Source organism: Mandrillus leucophaeus, unplaced genomic scaffold (assembly GCF_000951045.1).
Source record: "Mandrillus leucophaeus isolate KB7577 unplaced genomic scaffold, Mleu.le_1.0 Scaffold115, whole genome shotgun sequence".
NCBI classification, from domain to species: Eukaryota; Metazoa; Chordata; class Mammalia; order Primates; family Cercopithecidae; genus Mandrillus; species Mandrillus leucophaeus.
In genome coordinates this window covers 5,697,602-5,717,503 of record NW_012099765.1, presented here as the reverse complement: position 1 = coordinate 5,717,503, position 19,902 = coordinate 5,697,602, and the positions used below count along the sequence as shown (strand labels likewise).

The 19,902-nt window shown below is 37.1% G+C and overlaps 1 protein-coding gene and 1 pseudogene across 2 annotated transcripts in view; both read left to right on the top strand.

Annotated features, from left to right (window-relative positions):
* Positions 1-16,015, top strand: part of PANK3 (pantothenate kinase 3) — a 26,283-nt gene extending 10,268 nt beyond the window's left edge. Inside the window, exons 2-8 of the mRNA XM_011997905.1 lie at positions 1,602-1,954; positions 5,232-5,485; positions 7,455-7,631; positions 10,329-10,452; positions 12,775-12,900; positions 13,981-15,955; positions 15,988-16,015. Of these exons, the coding sequence (XP_011853295.1) occupies positions 1,602-1,954; positions 5,232-5,485; positions 7,455-7,631; positions 10,329-10,452; positions 12,775-12,900; positions 13,981-14,031 (1,085 nt within the window). The 3' untranslated portion in view covers positions 14,032-15,955; positions 15,988-16,015. The remainder of the gene's footprint in view (positions 1-1,601; positions 1,955-5,231; positions 5,486-7,454; positions 7,632-10,328; positions 10,453-12,774; positions 12,901-13,980; positions 15,956-15,987) is intronic.
* LOC105552333 lies at positions 15,055-19,902 on the top strand (annotated as a pseudogene). The gene is made up of 2 exons (XR_001007991.1): positions 15,055-15,095; positions 18,230-19,902. The product of XR_001007991.1 is annotated as a solute carrier family 2, facilitated glucose transporter member 3 pseudogene (transcript).

The window sequence follows — 19,902 nt, the reverse complement described above, 5'->3', positions numbered from 1 at the left end:
ATAGAGCAATCTCATAGTGGGGGTATTGAGGATTAAATGAGCCTGCATCTGACAGCTACTGAGCACTCAGTAAATGTTAGCTGTAATTCTATGGAGAACTGAATCAGTTGTGTTTTAAACTAATTCTAAAAATTTGAATTTTGTAATTCTTAATATTATAATACTGACTTTCCTTCCAGCCTTGGGAACAATTGTAAAATACTCCTTTGTATCTGTGTAAGGATTATGGCCAATAAATATAAGGAAATCACGTTGTAAAACTGAATGTCATAGCCTGAAGGAATCAGGTGACCAAAGCCAGTGATTTTCAAATGCCATTTAGATCTGACTATAGTATAATCTTCCGAATATATGCAGTATATAATTTTTAATGGCATCCCATATCTCACTCTTCAAGATTATTGTCCAGTGCCTCTGAGGTAAGAGGTCAGGAATCTGTTTTTAAATGATACGGTTTTTGTAAATGGTCTATACCATTTTTTTCAAGAGGGTGTTACTTAAGATGGCCTCTATTGCTGGCCTTACTTTACAGGCACATCTTAAGCAGCTCATTTATATCATCCTGTACACTGCCAAAGTAGAAAGTTTGTTCGCTTTCTAATTTGAAGGTAGACTGTGCCACTCTCTTACTTAGAACATCAGTAGTGTTCCCATTGTCTAAGAGGTTCAAGTCTAAGCTCTTTAGCTAAGTGTGCAAGGTCCTCTGTTTCCTCAGACTTCCCCCTTTTTCTAGTTCCTTAACTGTATTGACCTATGCCTCTTAATGTGTTTTATTTATATTCCCCTGCTACATTGAGCACTCCTTCAGGGCAGGTATTTTATCTTATTCATTTGCATTCCTGTTTCCTGGTGTAGAGGAGATAATGATTATTTACTGAAGGGAATTGCTTTTTGGGTTTGTTTATGACAGGATCTCACTCTGTTACCTAATCTGTAGTGTGGTGCAAACGTGGCTCACTGCAGCCTCAGCCTCCCGTTACTGGGACTACAGGTGCATGCTGCCACGCCCAGCTAATGTTTAAATTTTTTGCAGAGATAGGATCTTGTTATATTGCCAAGGCTGGTTTCAAACTCCTGTCCTCAAGCAATGCCCCCCACCTCAGCCTCCCAAAGTATTGGGATTTCAGGTGTAAGCACCATACCTGGCAGGAATTGCTTTTTCAGGAGATGCTTTTCTCCTGGGTTACTTGAAGTGATTATAGGCCAGTTTTACTGTATTAAAATGTTTATAGAAACAAGGATTTTCATGCCCTTAGTGATGACCTATTTATTGGGGGGGGAAAAATGATCTGAATTTTTTCTCATCCCTGGAGCACATGGTAAGTATATAGTAAATGAAAAGGAGTGCCTACCAGGCCAGGAATGAAAAGATCCTGGGTCAACTCTAAGCACCCTATACGTTTTTAGAAAATATATTAATAAAACTTTGAAGGGAAAAAGGTGAGTTCCACATGGAACATGTGTCTTACCCAATACGTATTATTGCCTGAATGCATGACTCAGAGTAAATGAAGTTTGTGACTAATTAACTAGTTTCTAATTTGTGTTTCTAAAATGGATATATATATATAAAAAAAATTTTTTTTTTCTTCCTCCCATAGCTTTCCCATGGTTTGGCATGGACATTGGGGGAACTCTAGTAAAGCTCTCATACTTTGAACCTATTGATATCACAGCAGAGGAAGAACAAGAAGAAGTTGAGAGTTTAAAAAGTATTCGGAAATATTTGACTTCTAATGTAGCATATGGATCCACCGGCATTCGGGATGTACACCTTGAACTGAAGGATTTAACACTTTTTGGCCGAAGAGGGAACTTGCACTTTATCAGGTTTCCAACCCAGGACCTGCCTACTTTTATCCAAATGGGAAGAGATAAAAACTTCTCAACATTGCAGACGGTGCTATGTGCTACAGGAGGTGGTGCTTACAAGTTTGAAAAAGATTTTCGCACAGTAGGTATCTTTTACTCAAAATTGAAAATTGATACGTGTTCGTTTTTAAATATGAGAGTAGGTTTCCATCTAGCATGTTCTTTAATTCTCCCTGCATATGCAGTGGGAAATATGTATCCGTGATTGCCTTTCACTTAGGGCGTTTTAAACACTTATTTGGGGTAACTAAAAATTGCCCAGATTTAGCCATGTTGTTGCACATAATATTTGGTAAAACTTGTTTAGGGCTGTACTACAAAGCTATAATAAAAAGGGAATTTGGGGACTTTAATGAATTTGGCAGTGTACAAAGCCAGATATAAATGAAACTTGAATTATTTTCACTATTGTCCTACATTTACATGGTTTTTGGAATATTGCTATTCAAATAATACTAATCTTCCAGGGCCATCTCCTTCCCAAACCCTAAGTTTGGAAACCAGTGTCTTTTGGTTAGTATAATAGACACCTGAATGAAAATCTGTTACCCTTTTTTTCCTGTTTTTACACTGTCAATCCTGCCATGTTCCTGTGTCAGATGGGGTGATTTGAATGGATATGGCAGGAGAACTATGAGTATTGGTTTAAGTTATGTGCTGTTAGCAGTTTGCCATCTTCTAGTCTTTTCCATTAGAATGACAGTTCAAAGAGTGGTTTGCCAGGCTTCTAGTCTTTTCTATTAGAATAAAGAGTGGCTCTATTTAGGAATACCACTGAAATTTGTTTTTCTTGAAAATGTAAATGTGAATAATTTAATTTCTCAAAATCGTAAGAAAATACTGTTAATGGAATATAAAGGCTGATGTGGAAGGATCACTTGAGGCTAGGAGTTTGAGACCAGCCTGGGCAACATAGCGGGACCCTGTCTCTACAAAAAATAAAAAAATTAGCTTGGACCGGGCACGGTGGCTCGTGCCTGTAATCCCAGCACTTTGGGAGGGCGAGGAGGGCGGATCATGAGGTCAGGAGATGGAGGCCATCCTGGCTAACACGGTGAAACCCCGTCTCTACTAAAAATACAAAAAATTAGCCAGGTGTGGTGGTGCACACCTGTAGTCCCAGCTACTCAGGAGGCTGAGGCAGGAGAATGGCATGAACTCGGGAGGCAGAGCTTGCAGTGAACTAAGATCATGCCACTGCACTCCAGCCTGGGCGACAGAGCGAGACTCCATCTAAAAAAAAAAAAAAAAATTAGCTTGGCATAGTGGCCTGTGCTTGTAGTCCCAGCCACTCAAGAGGCTGAAGTGGGAGGATTGCTTGAGCTCTTGAGATTGAGGCTGCAGTGAGCTGTGATTGAGCCATTGCACTCCAGCCTGGGTGACAATGAGACCCTGTCTCAAAAGGAATATAAATAACTTAAATGGCTCATAGAAGCGAGACCCTTATAATTTGAGGTAACGATCTATAGTACTGTATGAAAAGAGGTGCCTTGGGAACACAGAGGAGTAACAACAGCTAGAGAGTTGAAGAGGTTCCCAGAGGAACTGATATCTAAGCTGCAATGTTTTATAACAAATGTCTTATAATACACTTTTTACTAACCTGAAATGATGAATTTAATAATTTCAAACTAGTACTCAAACTATAATATAAAGACAGGAGATTAAGGTATCAGTGATTAATCAGAAATTAACCTGTCAGTGGGTAGATTAACAAACAGTATGATCATTCCAGAGGACATCATGAAGTAGTTATATGCTTGCACCTATGCATAGATTGATCATGAATACCAAAGCTACACATGCCAGATTGATATGGTATGTTCTATTGGAAAATCAGATACCATAAATGGCATTGCTGTTGTTGACATGACCCTCCAACATGCTAAACAAACACTTGGTAAAATTCCAAACAGTAAGAAGTACAATATTCCCTTGCTTTATTTGGTGGTTCATTTCCTAGCAAATATAGTATATATTTAAAACTATGTGGGTTGGGTGCAGTGGCTCACGCCTGTAATCCCAGCACTTTGGGAAACCAAGGTGGGCAGATCACCTGAGATCAGGAGCTGGAGACCAGCCTGGTCAATATGGTGAAACCTCATTTCTACTAAAAATGCAAAAATTAGCCAGGCATGGTGGCAGGCACCTGTAATCCCAGCTACTCGAGAGGCTGAGGTGGAGAATCGCTTGGACCCGCGAGGTGGAGGTTGCAGTGAGCCGAGATCATGCCACTGTACTCCAGCCAGAGTGACTGAGCTAGACTCCATCTCAAAAATAAATATGAAGGGGTGGCCTGCCCCTCCACACCTGTGGGTGTTTCTCGTTAGGTGGAACGAGAGACTTGAGAAAAGAAATAAGACACAGAGACAAAGTATAGAGAAAAGCGGGGGCCCAGGGGACCGGCGCTCAGCTTACAGAGGACCCACGCCGGCACCGGTCTCTGAGTTCCCTTAGTATTTATAGATAATTATCTTTACCATCTTAAAGATAAGGGAGTGGCAGGACAATAGGATCATTTTTAGGGAGGAAATCAGCAGTAAGACATAAGAACAAGGATCTCTGTGACATGAATAAGTTTAAAGGAAAATCCTGTGCCTAGAGATAAACCTTTTAGCAGCATTGTTTCATCCTATCACATGGGGATAAACCTTGGACAATACCTAGCTTTTCTAGGAACAAAGACACACTCTGCACGCCCAAAATCCATTAAACCTTGAGTTACCACAGCACATGTCTCTTGCAAGGACAAGGTTGGGGGTAGGGTCACAGATTAACAGCATCTCAAATACAGAACAAAATGGAGTCTCTTATGTCTACTTCTTTCTATATAGACACAGTAACAGGCTGATCTCTTTCTTTTCCCCACATAAATAAATAAATAAATAAATAAATAAATAAATAAATCCATGGGACAAATACTTTTGTATTTATATACACTGACAGGTAAAATAACTTTGTTCTTCTCTAGCCTCAGATAATTATAAATAATTTTCTTACTGCCACTATAAAAATGACTGGCAGAACACTCAAAGATAATGCATAGATGGGATAATTCTTTGGTTTGCAGAAATGTCCCACCTATTAAAGATGTCTAACATCACAAGTCCCTGCCCACTAAATGTCAGTTTGGTTCTTCCTCCCCATCATTTAGAAAGCTAGCAGTGAGGTGATACCACCCTCACTGAGGACCAGTGGACTAGGTGAAATCCCTAAAGAGATTTTGACATGAAACAAAATGAAAATGTGGGGTCATAGATTATTTTTAATTTTTGTAAAGTAATACAGGAAAATCATTTAGTTGAGTCGAGTGTTTTTGAACGTCATCCTTTTTTGTTTTGTTGTTGTTTTTTTAACAGATTGGAAACCTCCACCTGCACAAACTGGATGAACTTGACTGCCTTGTAAAGGGCTTGCTGTATATAGACTCTGTCAGTTTCAATGGACAAGCCGAGTGCTATTATTTTGCTAATGCCTCAGAACCTGAGCGATGCCAAAAGATGCCTTTTAACCTGGATGATCCCTATCCACTGCTTGTAGTGAACATTGGCTCAGGAGTCAGTATTTTAGCAGTCCATTCCAAAGACAACTACAAACGAGTGACTGGGACAAGGTAGTGACCTTTTTGGTTGTATTGCTGCGTTCACATTGTTTTATACACAGAAGTTATGAAATCAGTATAATAATGCCATTTTCACCAGTAAAAGAGCATGTTTTTGCACAACAGCAAACATGTATTTTTGTGTGTGTGTGTGTGAAAGAGGGTGCCATGTTTCCCGGGCTGGTCTCGAACTTCTGAGCTCAAGCAATCTGCCTGTCTCAGCCTCCCAAAGTGCTGGGATTACAGGCATGAGCCACCGTTCCCAGCCAACAGATAATGTATTTTTATAGGATATGTATGTCAAGACTCAAACTGAAATTATTAAATGTTTATTGGTCAGCATCAGTTGGGATGAAAATTTCCATAATAGTAAAAGTGAATTTTTATCTAGAATGAGTCTGGTAATGTTTTTTTCTAGAATTTAACGGAAGAGCATTTACTTGGAGGCAACAGTGTTCTATTGATTTTAAAACTTTACTATGTTTATATTTTGTTCTTTTTTCCAAAGCATTTTTCTTCTTTACCTATTTTTTCACTTTTTAATAGATATTAATATATGTAAACCTTTAGCTTGCAACGTGCTGAATAGATGAGCATTTAAACTGCAATATTGAGGAACATTGTAATTTATTCTTATAGGATGAATTAATGTGATTTCTTTTTGTGATAACATTAATGTTCCCAAATAGCCCACATACTTTTCTGTGATATCTGAAATACGAATGAGAAATAAGATTTAAAACTCATGATTCTTTTATGTATTTTATCAACTTTTACAGAGAGGTGAAGATTCCTGTTTAAGGAAGAAAGATTTTGGGATACTTTAGATTGATTTGTGGAAAAACTCATTTTAATTTTAAAGTAGTAATTCTGTTTAAATTATACTTATATTTAATTAGTACTTTATTTTTATAGTGGTTAAAAGTTCACCTCTGTTGTAATTCTCTATGCCAAAGAATCATACACTACTATTACCTTCTTTGGTTAACTCTAAAAGAAGTTCAGTCTGTTAACTAAATCCAACAGTGATTCAGGGGTAGAACTTGCTGGAAATTTAGGTGAGACTAGGGAGCAAAGGTTTAGAGTTTAGGAATTAGATATGATTTCATTCTGTGAGCATATCCAAAAGAATAATAGAAGCAAATAAATTTCTGTAATTGACATGTTGGCCAGCTGGACATAAATTTACTCATTGTATTTATGTGTAGGTCATGTTAAATGTTAATGTATCACATTGAATTGATTTCATCCATGTCAGACCAAGTAAATACGCCTTTCCCAAAATCATTTCTTGGAAACCATTTAAAATTACAAAGCTGGGCATGGTAGTTCATGCCTGTAATTCTCACAGTTTGGGAGACCATAGTGGAGGATTGCTTGAGACCAGGAGTTCAAGACCAGCCTGGGAAACATAGTGAGACCCCCATCTCTGCAAAAATATATACATATATATTAGTCCAGTGTGGTAGTGTGCATCTGTAGTCTAGCCGCTGCGGAGGCTGGAACAGGAAGATTGCTTGAGTCCAGGAGTTCAAGGATGCAGTAAGCTATGATCATGGTCACTGCACTCTAGCCTGAGGGGACAGAGTGAGACCCTGTCTCAAAAGAAAAATTACAGATTTTCTCTTTGTAATTAATATGGTACTGATTTTTAACATTTATTCCTTTTTAATGCACACACAAAAATTTATTTTTGGTAACTACAGAGTGTAAGGTATTAGCTGAAGACTTTGGGAGATATTTAAGAGGTCTTTCCTCTTATTTCCACCAAGTGATTTTTTTTTTCCTTTGGTTTATTTGATCTAACAAGTTTGGTTTTACTAAACAATTTTTGTTGCCTTCATTATGTTATTTCAGCACTTAGCGTTAGTCATGGGTTTTTTCTGTGTGTTTATTAAATACATGAATGATCCACCCTTTTACTATAGAGAAAGAATACAATGTATAAATGCAACTTAGCAAGTTTCTTTATTTTCTTTAGCCTTGGAGGGGGTACCTTTCTGGGTTTATGCAGTTTATTGACTGGCTGTGAAAGTTTTGAAGAGGCTCTTGAAATGGCATCCAAAGGTGATAGCACACAAGCTGACAAGCTGGTCCGTGATATTTATGGAGGAGATTACGAAAGATTTGGTTTGCCAGGTTGGGCTGTAGCATCTAGGTAAGTTTAACATTTGTGTTATTTAAGTTACGGAACTTAAGTAATTCAAGTTGCTTACGTTTTTGGAAAGCAGTATAACAGAAAGTTGTAAGGGTGCTTTCTCTTACCCATTTTAGGTTCCAAGTTTTGAACATAGATGTCATTTAAAAATTAAGTATACATTAAGAAGTCTACTCTGAGTGCACCTTGTAGGAAACTTTTCTTTTTTAATATTTGAGTGTCCTTCCAGTGTTTCTCAATGCACATACCAATACATATTCTTACTTTTCTCCCCATATACAAAAGGTAATTTACCATTATATGGCATAGTATATATACTCTAAAGTATCCATATAGCCTAGAAATCTTTACATGTTGTTGTCCTTATGTTATACATGTGTAGGATAAATTCCCAAAAGTTGGATTGCAAATGCATTTTTGAGATACTGTTAACTATGCAAGGGAGCAGTACTGTTTTTCACCCTCACTAGCAGTAAATGAAAGTGCCTGTTTCACCAGTAGAGTGCTGACTTTTGCATTTCTCCATCTGGTGGAGAAATGGTATCTTAATGTTATTTTATTTCATTTTATTTTATTTTATTTTAGGCAGAGTTTCACTCTTGTCACCCAGGCTGGAGTGCAATGGCACCATCTTGGCACACTGCAACCTCTGCCTCCCAGGTTCAAGTGATTCTCCTGCCTCAGCCTCCCGAAGTAGCTGGGATTACAGGCGCCCGCCCCCACGCCCAGCTAATTTTTTTGTATTTTTAGTTGAGATGGGGTTTCACCATGTTGGCCAGGCTGGTCTTGAACTCCTGACCTCAGGTGATCCGCCCGCCTCGGCCTTCCAAAGTGCTGGGATTACAGGCCTGAGCCACTGTGCCTGGCCCTTAATGTACTTTTAATTTACATTTCTCCTACCAACACTGGGATTAAGAGCCTTGCATATTTTATTTTCTGTGAGTTGTTGTTCATGTTCTACTTTTCTGCTCGATTGTTATACAGTTGAATTTATCAGTCTTTTCTTTTATGGCTTCTGGATATTGATTCATAGTAAGTAAGTCTTCTACATTCCAAATACATAAAGGAATAAACCCTTGTTTTCTTCTAATATGTTAATGGTGGTATTTTTATACTTAAATCTTTGATTTACTTACAGTTTATCTTAGGGTATTTTGTAAGTTACAGATCATGCTTTCGTATTTCAGGGTTTTGTTTTTTTTTTTTTCCAGAAGGCCCTAATGTCTAATAATCCATCTTTATTTCACTGATTTGAGATGGCTTTTTTACATATGCTGGCTTTTCATTCTGTTGATGTACCAGCATTATACTTTCAGCTTTATAGAGGCATAAAAAGTATGTTTTAATCTCTAGAAGGGCTAGTTTCACTTCTTTGCTTGATACTCTGTATGAACTTGGCAAGCATTTTCTCTATTACAAAAAGTTTTTTTGGACTCTCAGTAAGTTTATATATTAACTTGGACAGATGATATCTTTATAGTAAGTCTTGCTGTTGAAGAACTTAGCTTATCTGTTTAAGGCTACTTTTGTGCCTTTCACACATTTAAAAAGGCCTCTGCAAATATGTCCATATATAGCTTTTTAAATTGATTCCTAAATATTTTAAATTTACTATTCTGTTATTTATCAGTCTTGTCTCTCATTATGCTTCCTAACCGTTGTTGCTTGTGCGCCCCAAATTCTTTGTCAGGGAATCCAGTGTCCTTTGATAGTGGACTTTGTCTCACTCTTCAATAATATATCTTGCCTCTCCCTCACATAGACGCTTCACTCTGACCAAATATCTTGTGATTTCATAGATGTTTTCATTTCTCATTTCTGTGTGCCTTTAACCTTTAGTTGCCTCTGCCTAAGATTTTCCTTCTCTTTTTCTCTGGCTTTTTCTGGTCCCTTTGCTTTGAAAAGCCCTGCCTCATACCTTCTTAACTTTTTTCTCTTACCACTTAATAAAAGATACTTTTTTCTTTGTATGTCCGAGGTTAGCCTTTGTTTGTTGTTTTTCCTGTTACTGTTAGCGCTTCTCTTGCTGTCTTTTGTATCTAGGCCTGCATTGTCCATTATGGTAGCCTCTAGTCACATCAGGCACTTGGCATTTGAGTGCCACATGTTGAAATGACGATATTTGGATATATTGGCTTAAATGAAATGTACAATTAAAATTAATTTCACGTGTATTTTTACCTTTTTAATGTGGCTAATAGAACATATATGAAATTATATATTACTCGTATTTTATTTCTATTGGACAGTGCTGCACTAGACTAATTCTCTGTTTGAGGGACTCTCTGTGTCTCCGGCACAAAGCTTGGTATGTCATAAATGTTTCTTGTGACTGAATGAAAAAGAATTTGAAGTTAAAGCTGAGTTAAAGCTGAGATACTTTTGGAAACATTCTGTAATTTTGACTTTGTTAATTTGTTTTGAATCAGGTTTAAAAATGAAGATATTTTGGTAATCTTTGCTTTCTTATAATAACTATGCTTTTTTTTGAGATGTCATTTTAACCTTAATTCTTTGAAACGTATTACTTTACTCTTGCATAGATTTTTTTGTTAGGTTGTTTTGATCTTATCCCTATGTGTTTCTACTTTTTGGTCCTAATTTTATAAAAAATATCCAAGTTATAGATATATCTGTTAATATGTAAAATGTTGCTTGTTTTCAGCAGATTTGACTTTATTTTTCATTTTTCTGCAGTTTTGGGAATATGATTTATAAGGAGAAGCGAGAATCTGTTAGTAAAGAAGATCTGGCAAGAGCTACTTTAGTTACTATCACCAATAACATTGGTTCTGTGGCACGAATGTGTGCTGTTAATGAGGTAAAAAAAAAAAAAAAACAAAACTGCAAAACTCAAATTATCAAATGTGAATTGGAGTCCTATATACACCTAGCAGGGCTTCTTCACTTTCCCTAAGGAGGCCTCTGGGATTAAGATGTAGCCCATTAAACGCCAAGACTCATTAGGTATATATGTTATGTACCCAATTGCTATATTACCTTTAAAGAAAGTAGCAGATAATTCAAATTGAAATAGGAGAAATTTATTCAGAATTTTTTTTCAGAAAAACACAACCTAAATCCCTTGAGGATGTAAAAGAAAATTCTAAGCATAAGATATTTTGAGGTAACTATTTTGTGAAAGCATTTTTTTTTTAGTCTTACTGTTGCATTTGGAAGGCAGCTATGCTCACCACTATACCACCAGTGCTTAATGTTGCATTTGATTAGTGAAATTCTTGGAAGTTTTCTTACTGCCCTCGGCTTCTTTACAGTGCTGCCTTGTTGCATATGGATCAAGCAGCATTGTACAGGGCTATGAAGGCATTGAGACCTGTTCTTCATGATATTTGAGTGGTGTTTATTGTTCCAAGAAAAATGTGAAAAGCATATACTGTTAGATTGACCATATAGTTGGGATTCTTTGTTTGGAAGAGAATATATATATTTAATTCTAGCTTCCTTATATAATAATAGATATATTTGTCCATTTAATTTTTATAAATATCAAATACTTTAAATGGATTGGGAAATATGCTTTTTGAAGGAACCCTTCATTTGTTCATTCATTCATTTATTTATTCATTGAGTAAATATTTATTGATTACCAGATGCCAGACATTGTTCTGGGTATTTGGAATATATTAACGAAGAAAACAAAGATCTGGCTTTGTGGAGCTTGCATTCATTCTAGTGACATATTAAGTAAATTGTTTAGTGTGTATTAGGTGATGAATGCTATTTTTTAAAAAAGAGACCATCAAACAGGATAAAGAGGATTGGGAATAGGGCAGAGAGTGGTAGAGGACAAATTGCCAAGTAATTGAGTGGTTAAAGGAAAGCTTTCTTGAAAATGTGATTCTTAGGCAGAGATTTGAAGGAGGTGAGGGGGAAACTGCACACGTAGACATTTTGGGGAGAAAGCTTCCAGCAGAGAGAACAACTATGCAAATCCTCTGAATTATTCTATATTTAAATCCAGAACTTGATCTCATCAGTTTTTTAATAACTTAAGAAACTTAAGTGTTAGTTGGTTGATGGAGTTACTAGTAGGCCATGTTGGGAGCTGACAACAATTTGAAACCTTTCTTAGCCCTTTATGTCTAAATTTCCACTGACCAATTGAGTTAACAATGATTTAGGCCATGGTTTATAGTATCCCAACTTATGTACAAAGATTTCTACTCAAAAGTCAGTATATTGTGAGAGTCGAAATAAGTTTTCTGGTGATTCAAACACCAGTTCCCCTAAGATTTCCTAATAGAGATATCTAAGAAACCAAATTAGTGTGGAATCTTTGCAGAGAGAGAATGATTTGATTAATCAGGCAGGGGATGGAGAAAGAATGCTAGAATCCTAGAGGAATGCACGTGCCAGTGCCCCAGTCAGTATTACTCTCCAATTCTATAGAATCCACAGTTGCATGTCATTGTTCAACATGCATTGCAATATATGGGCCAAGTTTGCTACTTATTCTAAATGCATTTTATAGTACTTACCATGTTTTGATTTTTTTTTAAATCACATCAATAATGTGCAATATATGGGCCAAATTTGCTACTTATCATAAATGCATTTCATAGTACTTACCATGTTTTGATTTTTTTTTTTTTAAATCACATCAATAATATGTCTCCAAATGATTTTGTAAGGGGGCTATTTATTGTCCATTTTCAAAAACAAGTCTTACCTGAAATCATCTGCTAGGAGTCTTTCTAGAACCTTTTTTTAAAAGTAGACTTTATTTTTTAGATCAGTGTTAGTTTCACGTAAAATTAGGTGGAAAGCTCAGTGAGTTCCCATATACCACCTTCCATATATATACACACAGCCCTCCATCCTCAACATCCCACAGTAGAGTGATCATGTGTTACAGTCAATCACCCTGTGCACACATCATCACCCAAAGTCCATAGTTTAGGGTTCTCTCTTGGTGTTATACGTTTTGTGGATTTTGGATGATGTGTGCAGAACTAATTTTTAAATACTCAGGATTATAGAGCTATATGCCAGGAATGTAGTAGGTATTATACTGATAAAGGGTAGTTGTTGTTTACATCTTTAAATAAATATTTTGAAACCTTTTATATTGTAAAATGTGTTAATTATTTTTACAAGTTTTTTCTTTGTTCTTTTCTTTTAGAAAATAAACAGAGTTGTCTTTGTTGGAAACTTTTTACGTGTCAATACCCTCTCAATGAAACTTCTGGCGTATGCACTGGATTATTGGTCAAAAGGTCAACTAAAAGCATTGTTTCTAGAACATGAGGTATGGTAGGAAAATGTTTTTTGTGAATTTTAATAGCATATTTTTTAAGAGACAGGGTCTTGCTCTGTCACTTAGGCTTGAGTTCAGTGGCACGATGATGGCTTACTGCAGCCTCTTCCTCCTAGGCTCAGCAGTCCTCCCACCTCAGCCTCCCAAGTAGCTGGGACCACAGGCATGCACCAGTATGCCCAGCTAATTTATTTTTATTAATATTTTTTGTAGAGACAGAATCTGTCTTTGTTGCCCAGGCTGGTCTGGAACTCCTGGCCTCAAGCAATCCTTTGGAGGTGTGAGCCACCGTGCCCACCCTTAGGTAGAATATTGGTTCCTTCACTTCAGTTTCAGTTGTGGGGAAGAGAATTATAATAACCTGCTAAGCACCCCCAAATTTTTTAGTATTCATTTACTACATGCAGTTAAATTCTGATCTGAGCAATTATCAGTCCACATAATGTTTTGGATTAACTTAACTTGGATCATTTTGTGATCAAAGTCAAATGGCTGTATCATTACAAATTAGTAACACAGATTCAAATTATTCTGCTCTTAAAAGCTTCCCTGTCTCATTGTCACTGCTCACACAATACAAATCAGAATGGTGTGCCCTTGTGCAGTTCCACATGGCGTGCCATGTGAGTGTCAGGCACAGCCAGAGGAAGTTAGTTTGTTTATTAAGTAAAGGGGAGAGGGTGCAGAATTGCTATTACAGTCCTGGAAGCTTTAGTGTCTAAAGGCCACACTTTTAGAATACATATTTCAGAGTGAGCCTATAGTCCCAGCTAAAGAGGCTGAGATGGGAGGACCACTTGAGCCCAGGAATTCAAGGCCAGCCTGTGCAAAATAGTGAGACCATGTCTCTAAAAATAATAATAATAAATAAAAATACATATTTCAAAGCTGTGTAGATATCAAGAATACAGATTCAGAAGATTTTTTATAATAGCTAACAACGCAGAAATTGGTAGGTTTCCAAATATTATTAAACAGATAGATTGTGCATAGTTGTGTGTTCTCAAGTGGTTAATATTATATGCTAATTTAAAAGCTGCACTACATAACAGTTATTTTTAAATTATACAGGGATACTTTGGAGCAGTTGGTGCACTTCTTGGTCTGCCAAATTTCAGCTAAAGCATCAGGTCTCTCTCTCTGCTAATAAATGTCGTCCAAGAGGAACTAAAACCAGAGGCATTATTACTGCATTGTTTGTCACTGGGAACCAAAGGATAGAAGAGTAGCATAAGCTGCTGAATGTTGCCATATTAAAGGAGAGAACTTGGTAACGTGAAGTATTTCTCATTGAAATGCTTTCCCTTTTGTATATAGCCAGTGTTAAATCCTTAAATGCAATACAGCCTCTGATTATTGAGCTTCCTCTTAAAAAGATTTTTAAATTTTATGTAGCCAACATTGCAGTACTGTATGCTCAAACACAAATCTTAAAGTCTCGGAAATGTTTAGCTTATGAAAATAATCGACTCTGAATATTTGTTACAAGTCTGTTTTATGTTTTGATTACTAGTGAGCAGAAAATAACATACCCTGTATCCAAAATTATTGAAATGGCAATCAAAGATGATCATTTTTATGTGATTTTAGAAATGTTAAGGCAATACTACTAATTATTGTAGGTTTGTTTTTTTTTTTAACATATCACCCAAAGCATGTATGTGATCTTTCCCCATAAATATCTTTTCTCAAATGCCATAATTAACTGAAATACTATTATTAAATTTTCATGAGAATTCTGAAATGAATCCTGGGAAATGCACATTTGGTGATGTTGCACTTTCTGTATTTTACAGGAATTAGTCAGTATATGTTGAAATGTTTAACATTTTAAGATTGGAAGCTTAATTACTGGGAGTCGGTCTAATGAAGTCCTGGGACTATTGTAATGGAATATGATTTGAGTTCACTGTGCTCTTTTTTGTTTGTTTGTTTTGATCATATGTACATTAGGAGCTTTTATTTTAAAACAACCACAGTAACATTAATAATAGAAAAATCATATGGAAATATTCACAATCTAGTCACTGAAAAATGGGAAAACCTCTACCATGCCTTATTATCACCCTTCGCCGTTTGAGGAGCCAGAAATAGAGGTGCAGTTAGAGAAAGGTCACCTTTTCCAACAAAACTCACTCCATAGCCATGTGGATTTTTATCCAAAGGCTCAACCACCAGAGGGAATGGTGAGAACTGATAACTAAAATACTGTTACTGGCAAGGGTTTGAAATGTGTAAGAACCTAGGAGGGAAAGGAAGATTGAGCAACATAGGAAAAGGGGAAGAGAGGCTGTCACCAAGGTCCAATCTCCATTTATAAAAATAGTGCAAAACCAGGAGTTGATTATAGAAGCGCCCATGATCCATGGCAGGAATAAATCCCTTCACCTCCTCTAACTCTATGAAAACTCTAGAGTTGGAGCAAGTCTTCCATTTGCTTCTTATCCCCTTAAAATAATGCCTTCCACTCCCCCACAGCCCCCATCAAAGGAACCCCCGCAAGAGGCCACCATGCTGTGATCTCACTCTTTCCTATTCCCCTTGCCTGAATCTGGAGTGGGGTTGAGCCCTCTGCCCTCATCCTTAAGATTTAGGAAGTTCTTTCCCCAGCTGTCTAACTTGGAAAGGTAGATGAGTCTGAATTTTGAAGTTCCGAATGCAAATTCCACTCAGCAGACGCAGTGTTACTTATGTACATAGGAATAGTGGGATGAGTTTTAATAGATTCTATCCAAAAGGGTTTTTTTCCTCTTACTTCCTCTATGTGGGAAGATGTGTCTTGGGCAACTTTATCAGTATCAATGGAAAAATGATAGGCACTACAGTGAAATGGCAGGATGCCAATATGAGATCTTTCAGGAATAAGAAATACAGTTTGTTTGTATAAAATAAACTAGCTCAAATAAGAAAGTTTTTCAAGGACACTGATAGTGTTCATTTGTAAGAGGTAGTTCTAGAACCACACTGTCCAGTACAGCAGCTACTACCCATATGTAGCTGTTGAGCATTTGAAATGTGGTTAGTCTGAATTGAAATGTGCTCTTAAGTGTAAAATATACACTGGTTTTTGAAGACTAGGGACAATAAAAGGTTAAATATCTCCTAATTTTTTGTATTGATTACATGTTGAAATGTTAACATTGGAAATGTTGGGTTAGAGAAAAATATACAATTAAAATGAGTCTTAGCTGGGCGTGGTGGCTCACACCTGTAATCCCAGCACTTTGAGAGGCCAAGATAGGTGGGTCACCTGAGGTCAGGAGTTCGAGACCAGCCTGGCCAGCATGGCAAAACCCTGTTTCTACTAAAAATACAAAAATTAGCCAGGTGTGGTGGTGTACACCTGTAGTCCCAGCTACTCGGAAGGCTGAGGCAGAAGAATCGCTTGAACCCAGGAGGCGGAGGCTGCAGTGAGCTGAGATTGTGCCACTGCACTCCAGCCTGGGCAACAGAGTGAGTTTTTTATCTAAAAAAAAAAAAAAAAAAAAGAATCGTCTGTTTCCAGTTTTTTTTAATGTGCTTACTAGAAAAGATAAAATCACACATGGTTCACGTTTTATTTCTACTAAGACAGCACCGTTAAGAACATAGAGCTTTGAGGCATTGTGGTATTAGAACCAAATCTATTTACCACAGTAAGCTTACAGGGAGTTACTTGAGATCTTAATAAAAAATTATAATCTTTGTCAGCCTTCATTATGATTTTGTGTTCTTATTATTCCAGTAATTCTAGACTACATATGGGAAAAGCTAAGAGCCACAGTGGTGAGATGGTTGCTCACTTTACGTGCACTTTAGCAGGTAATTTCAGTTTGAAAGGACAAAATATATGAATCATAGTTCCACATTAACCAAAGTACAGTGATGAAATAACTTAGACTCTGACCATTCTATTTTTCCTTCAAGATTGCCCTAAATCTATAGATGCTAATACAGTATTTGCCACAGGTATAAAACTTGTAGTTACTATCATTCAATTAAGATTCTTACCTGTACAGATACACAAATCAGAAACTTTTAAAATAAATTGAACTAATGGAATTTTGGCTCAAATATTTAGTCACTACAATGGAAGCATTAAAGCAAAGAATACGAAGTCATTGTAGGGTTTTAAAATGGCTACTGACTGACATGAATTCAAAGTTTCAGTCTAAATTCTAAAAACTTACCTTTACATGCTTTTCCTCCTAAATAACCACTCTTATAATTCATACATTCATGTCTTTAGGTGAAGAAAACTGAATTTTAAACACTTGAGGCTGGGTGCAGTGGCTCATGCCTATAATCAAATGTAAGAATTTGAGTGTAAAATTCGAAAACTACATGGGGAAATATCTTTATCATGCATCTCTGAGTCTACTGAAAACTCTGTTAAGTAAAACTGTGGTTTGTAAAAAAAAAAAAAAGAAAAAACCGTAGTGATACTTACCTTGTGTAATGTAAACAATTTTTTAAGCTCTTTAAACAAAGTACATCTAGATTCACTGGTAATGTATAGAAGTCAGTTTTATCCCCAAATATCTCTGCTTCCTAAACCATTGATTAGCAAGAGACTCAAACAACTTCACTAAACTATTGGACCTCCAGTGTTAACTTGCCAACATAAAAATCTGAAAAACTTTGTAATCACTGTCAAAAATACAAAAGAGAGAATAAATTCCCAGGTAAAAGGATTTACAAATTTTGGAGCTATTATGCTTTTGTTTACTAAACATTGATCCTTGTAGTAATTCTGCAGTATTGCCTCAGACTCCCATAAAGTTTCAAAACAGCTCATCTATTAGATTCCTGTAACATTTATTTGGGATAAACGTGGTTTTGTTGCTGTTATTCATAATAGAATAAAATATTTAGCTTTGATGGTTCAGATGTAATAAAAAGAAATAACTAAGTTTGGGTCTGAGATAAATGTGGTAAGGCAAGAACGCAGAGATGCTGTAATGATGCGTGAGTTTTAGAACATTACTGAGGACCTGAAAACTTGCTGCCAAGGACACTTTGAAGGTTTTGTTGACTGGAAGAAATGGCTCTGGAATCCCACTCCTAACTCTTTTCTTGAATATTTGAAAAGAATTAGATAAGGGCCATGGGGACCCAGGTCACCCCACCTCTTCTATTCAGTTTGGCTACAACATTGGAGTCATCAGTGCTCCTGAGACAATCATACAGGACTTTCTCAATTACACTTTGAAAGAGAGGTTAGAAGACTCTCCCTCTGAGGTGTTGCTCGTGCCCCCCTGGCCCTTGTCTGTGGCCATCTTCGCCATTGGTGATATGATTGACTCCTTTCTGTTGCACTTTTTGTCAACCACTTTGGCAGGTGCAATTCAATGCTTATCATCAATTTGTTGGCTATCAATGGTTGCCTTACGGGATTCTGCAACAAAGCTGAGTTGGTTGAAATGCTGATCCTGGGCCACTTGGTTACTGGCTTGTAATGTGGACTCTGCACAGGTTTTGTGCCCATGTACATTGGAGAGATCTTGCCTACTGCCTTTTGGGGTACCTTTAGTGCTCTCACCCAGCTGGGCATCATTGTTGGTATTCTGGAGATCCAGATCTTTGGTCTGGAGTTCATCTTGGGGTCTGAAGAGCTATGCCCAGTGATACTGGGCTTTACCATCCTTCCAGCTGTCCTATAAAGTGTAGCCCTTCCATTTTGCCCTGAAAGTCAAAAGTTTTTGCTCATTAACAGAAAGCAAGAGTACTAATGAGATCCTTCGGCAATTGTAGGGGACTCAGGATGTGTCCCAGGACATCCAGGAGATAAGAGTGCTAGGATGGTACAAGAAAAGCAACACACTGGCGCTCTTTAGAATACCCAGCTACCAACAACCCACTGTCTTTTCCATCATGTTCCAGCTCTCTCAGTAGCTCTCTGGAATCAATGTTGTCTTCTGTTTCTCAATGAGAATCTTCAAGGATTTGCAGGTGTTGAGAAGCCAATCTAGAGATTAGTGCAGGAGTGGTTAGTATCTTCTTGACTGTAGTCTCTGTTTCTGGTTGAAAGGGCAGGAAGGACTTTACATATGATAGGTCTTGGAGGGATGGCGTTTTGTTCTGTCCTCATGATTGTTTGTTATTAAAGGATGAGTATGGTGGGATGAGCTTTGTAGTGGGGCTGTCTTGGTCTTTGTGGCCTTCTCTGGAGTTGGACCAGGCCCCATTCTCTGGTATACTGTGGCCACATTCTTCAGTTTGCAATAGCAATGGCTGGTTGCTCCAACTGGACCTCCAATTTTCTAGTTGGATTGCTCTTCCTGAACAATTATTTAGTTTAAGTGTGTTGTTGCTTTAGGGTCATGGCATGCTTATGTATGTCTATTACCATCTGACCATGGTACTATGCCAGGTTCTCTTAGGAGACCTGAATCTTTCCAGTAGATCACATTTGAGATAGTATGAGTCCACTGGGCACAGTTCCCAACAGTCCAAACATACATACTTCACTGAAGCAGATCTAATGATTCCATTGACTTCATTTCTAAAATCGGACTTTGAGGGGCCAATTTCTAAGGATTAAAAAGAAACTTTAATGCGTTGTAGACCTCTGTACCCAGAAAATCTTTGTAACTTTTGGGCTTAATTTTCCTTCTTAAAAAATCTGGTAACTTTTTCAAATGCAAGGAGCACTGTCAGTTTGCTGTGAGGCTAGGCAAAGAACACAAGATATAGAATCTCCCATCACCACCACCCTGCCCCTGCGAGAAGATTGCCTTTTAATTAGAGACTTTTAAAACTAGTGCTTTTTAAGTTCTACGCTCATCTTTTCCAAAGACTAAGTCTATTAGTAAACTTGCCATGTAATTTGACATGGCAGTTCCTTGCTCAACTACCCTAAATAAGTTGGAAATTAGGTGGTATCTTAGTTTGGGTAAAGTCAGTGCTATTGCCTGTAATACACTTGGTAGTTGAAAGCCCTTCAAGTGGTTCAGATTATTTGCCAAATATTAGACTCTATAAAAACTTGAGATTTTTTTTTTTATACTTTGA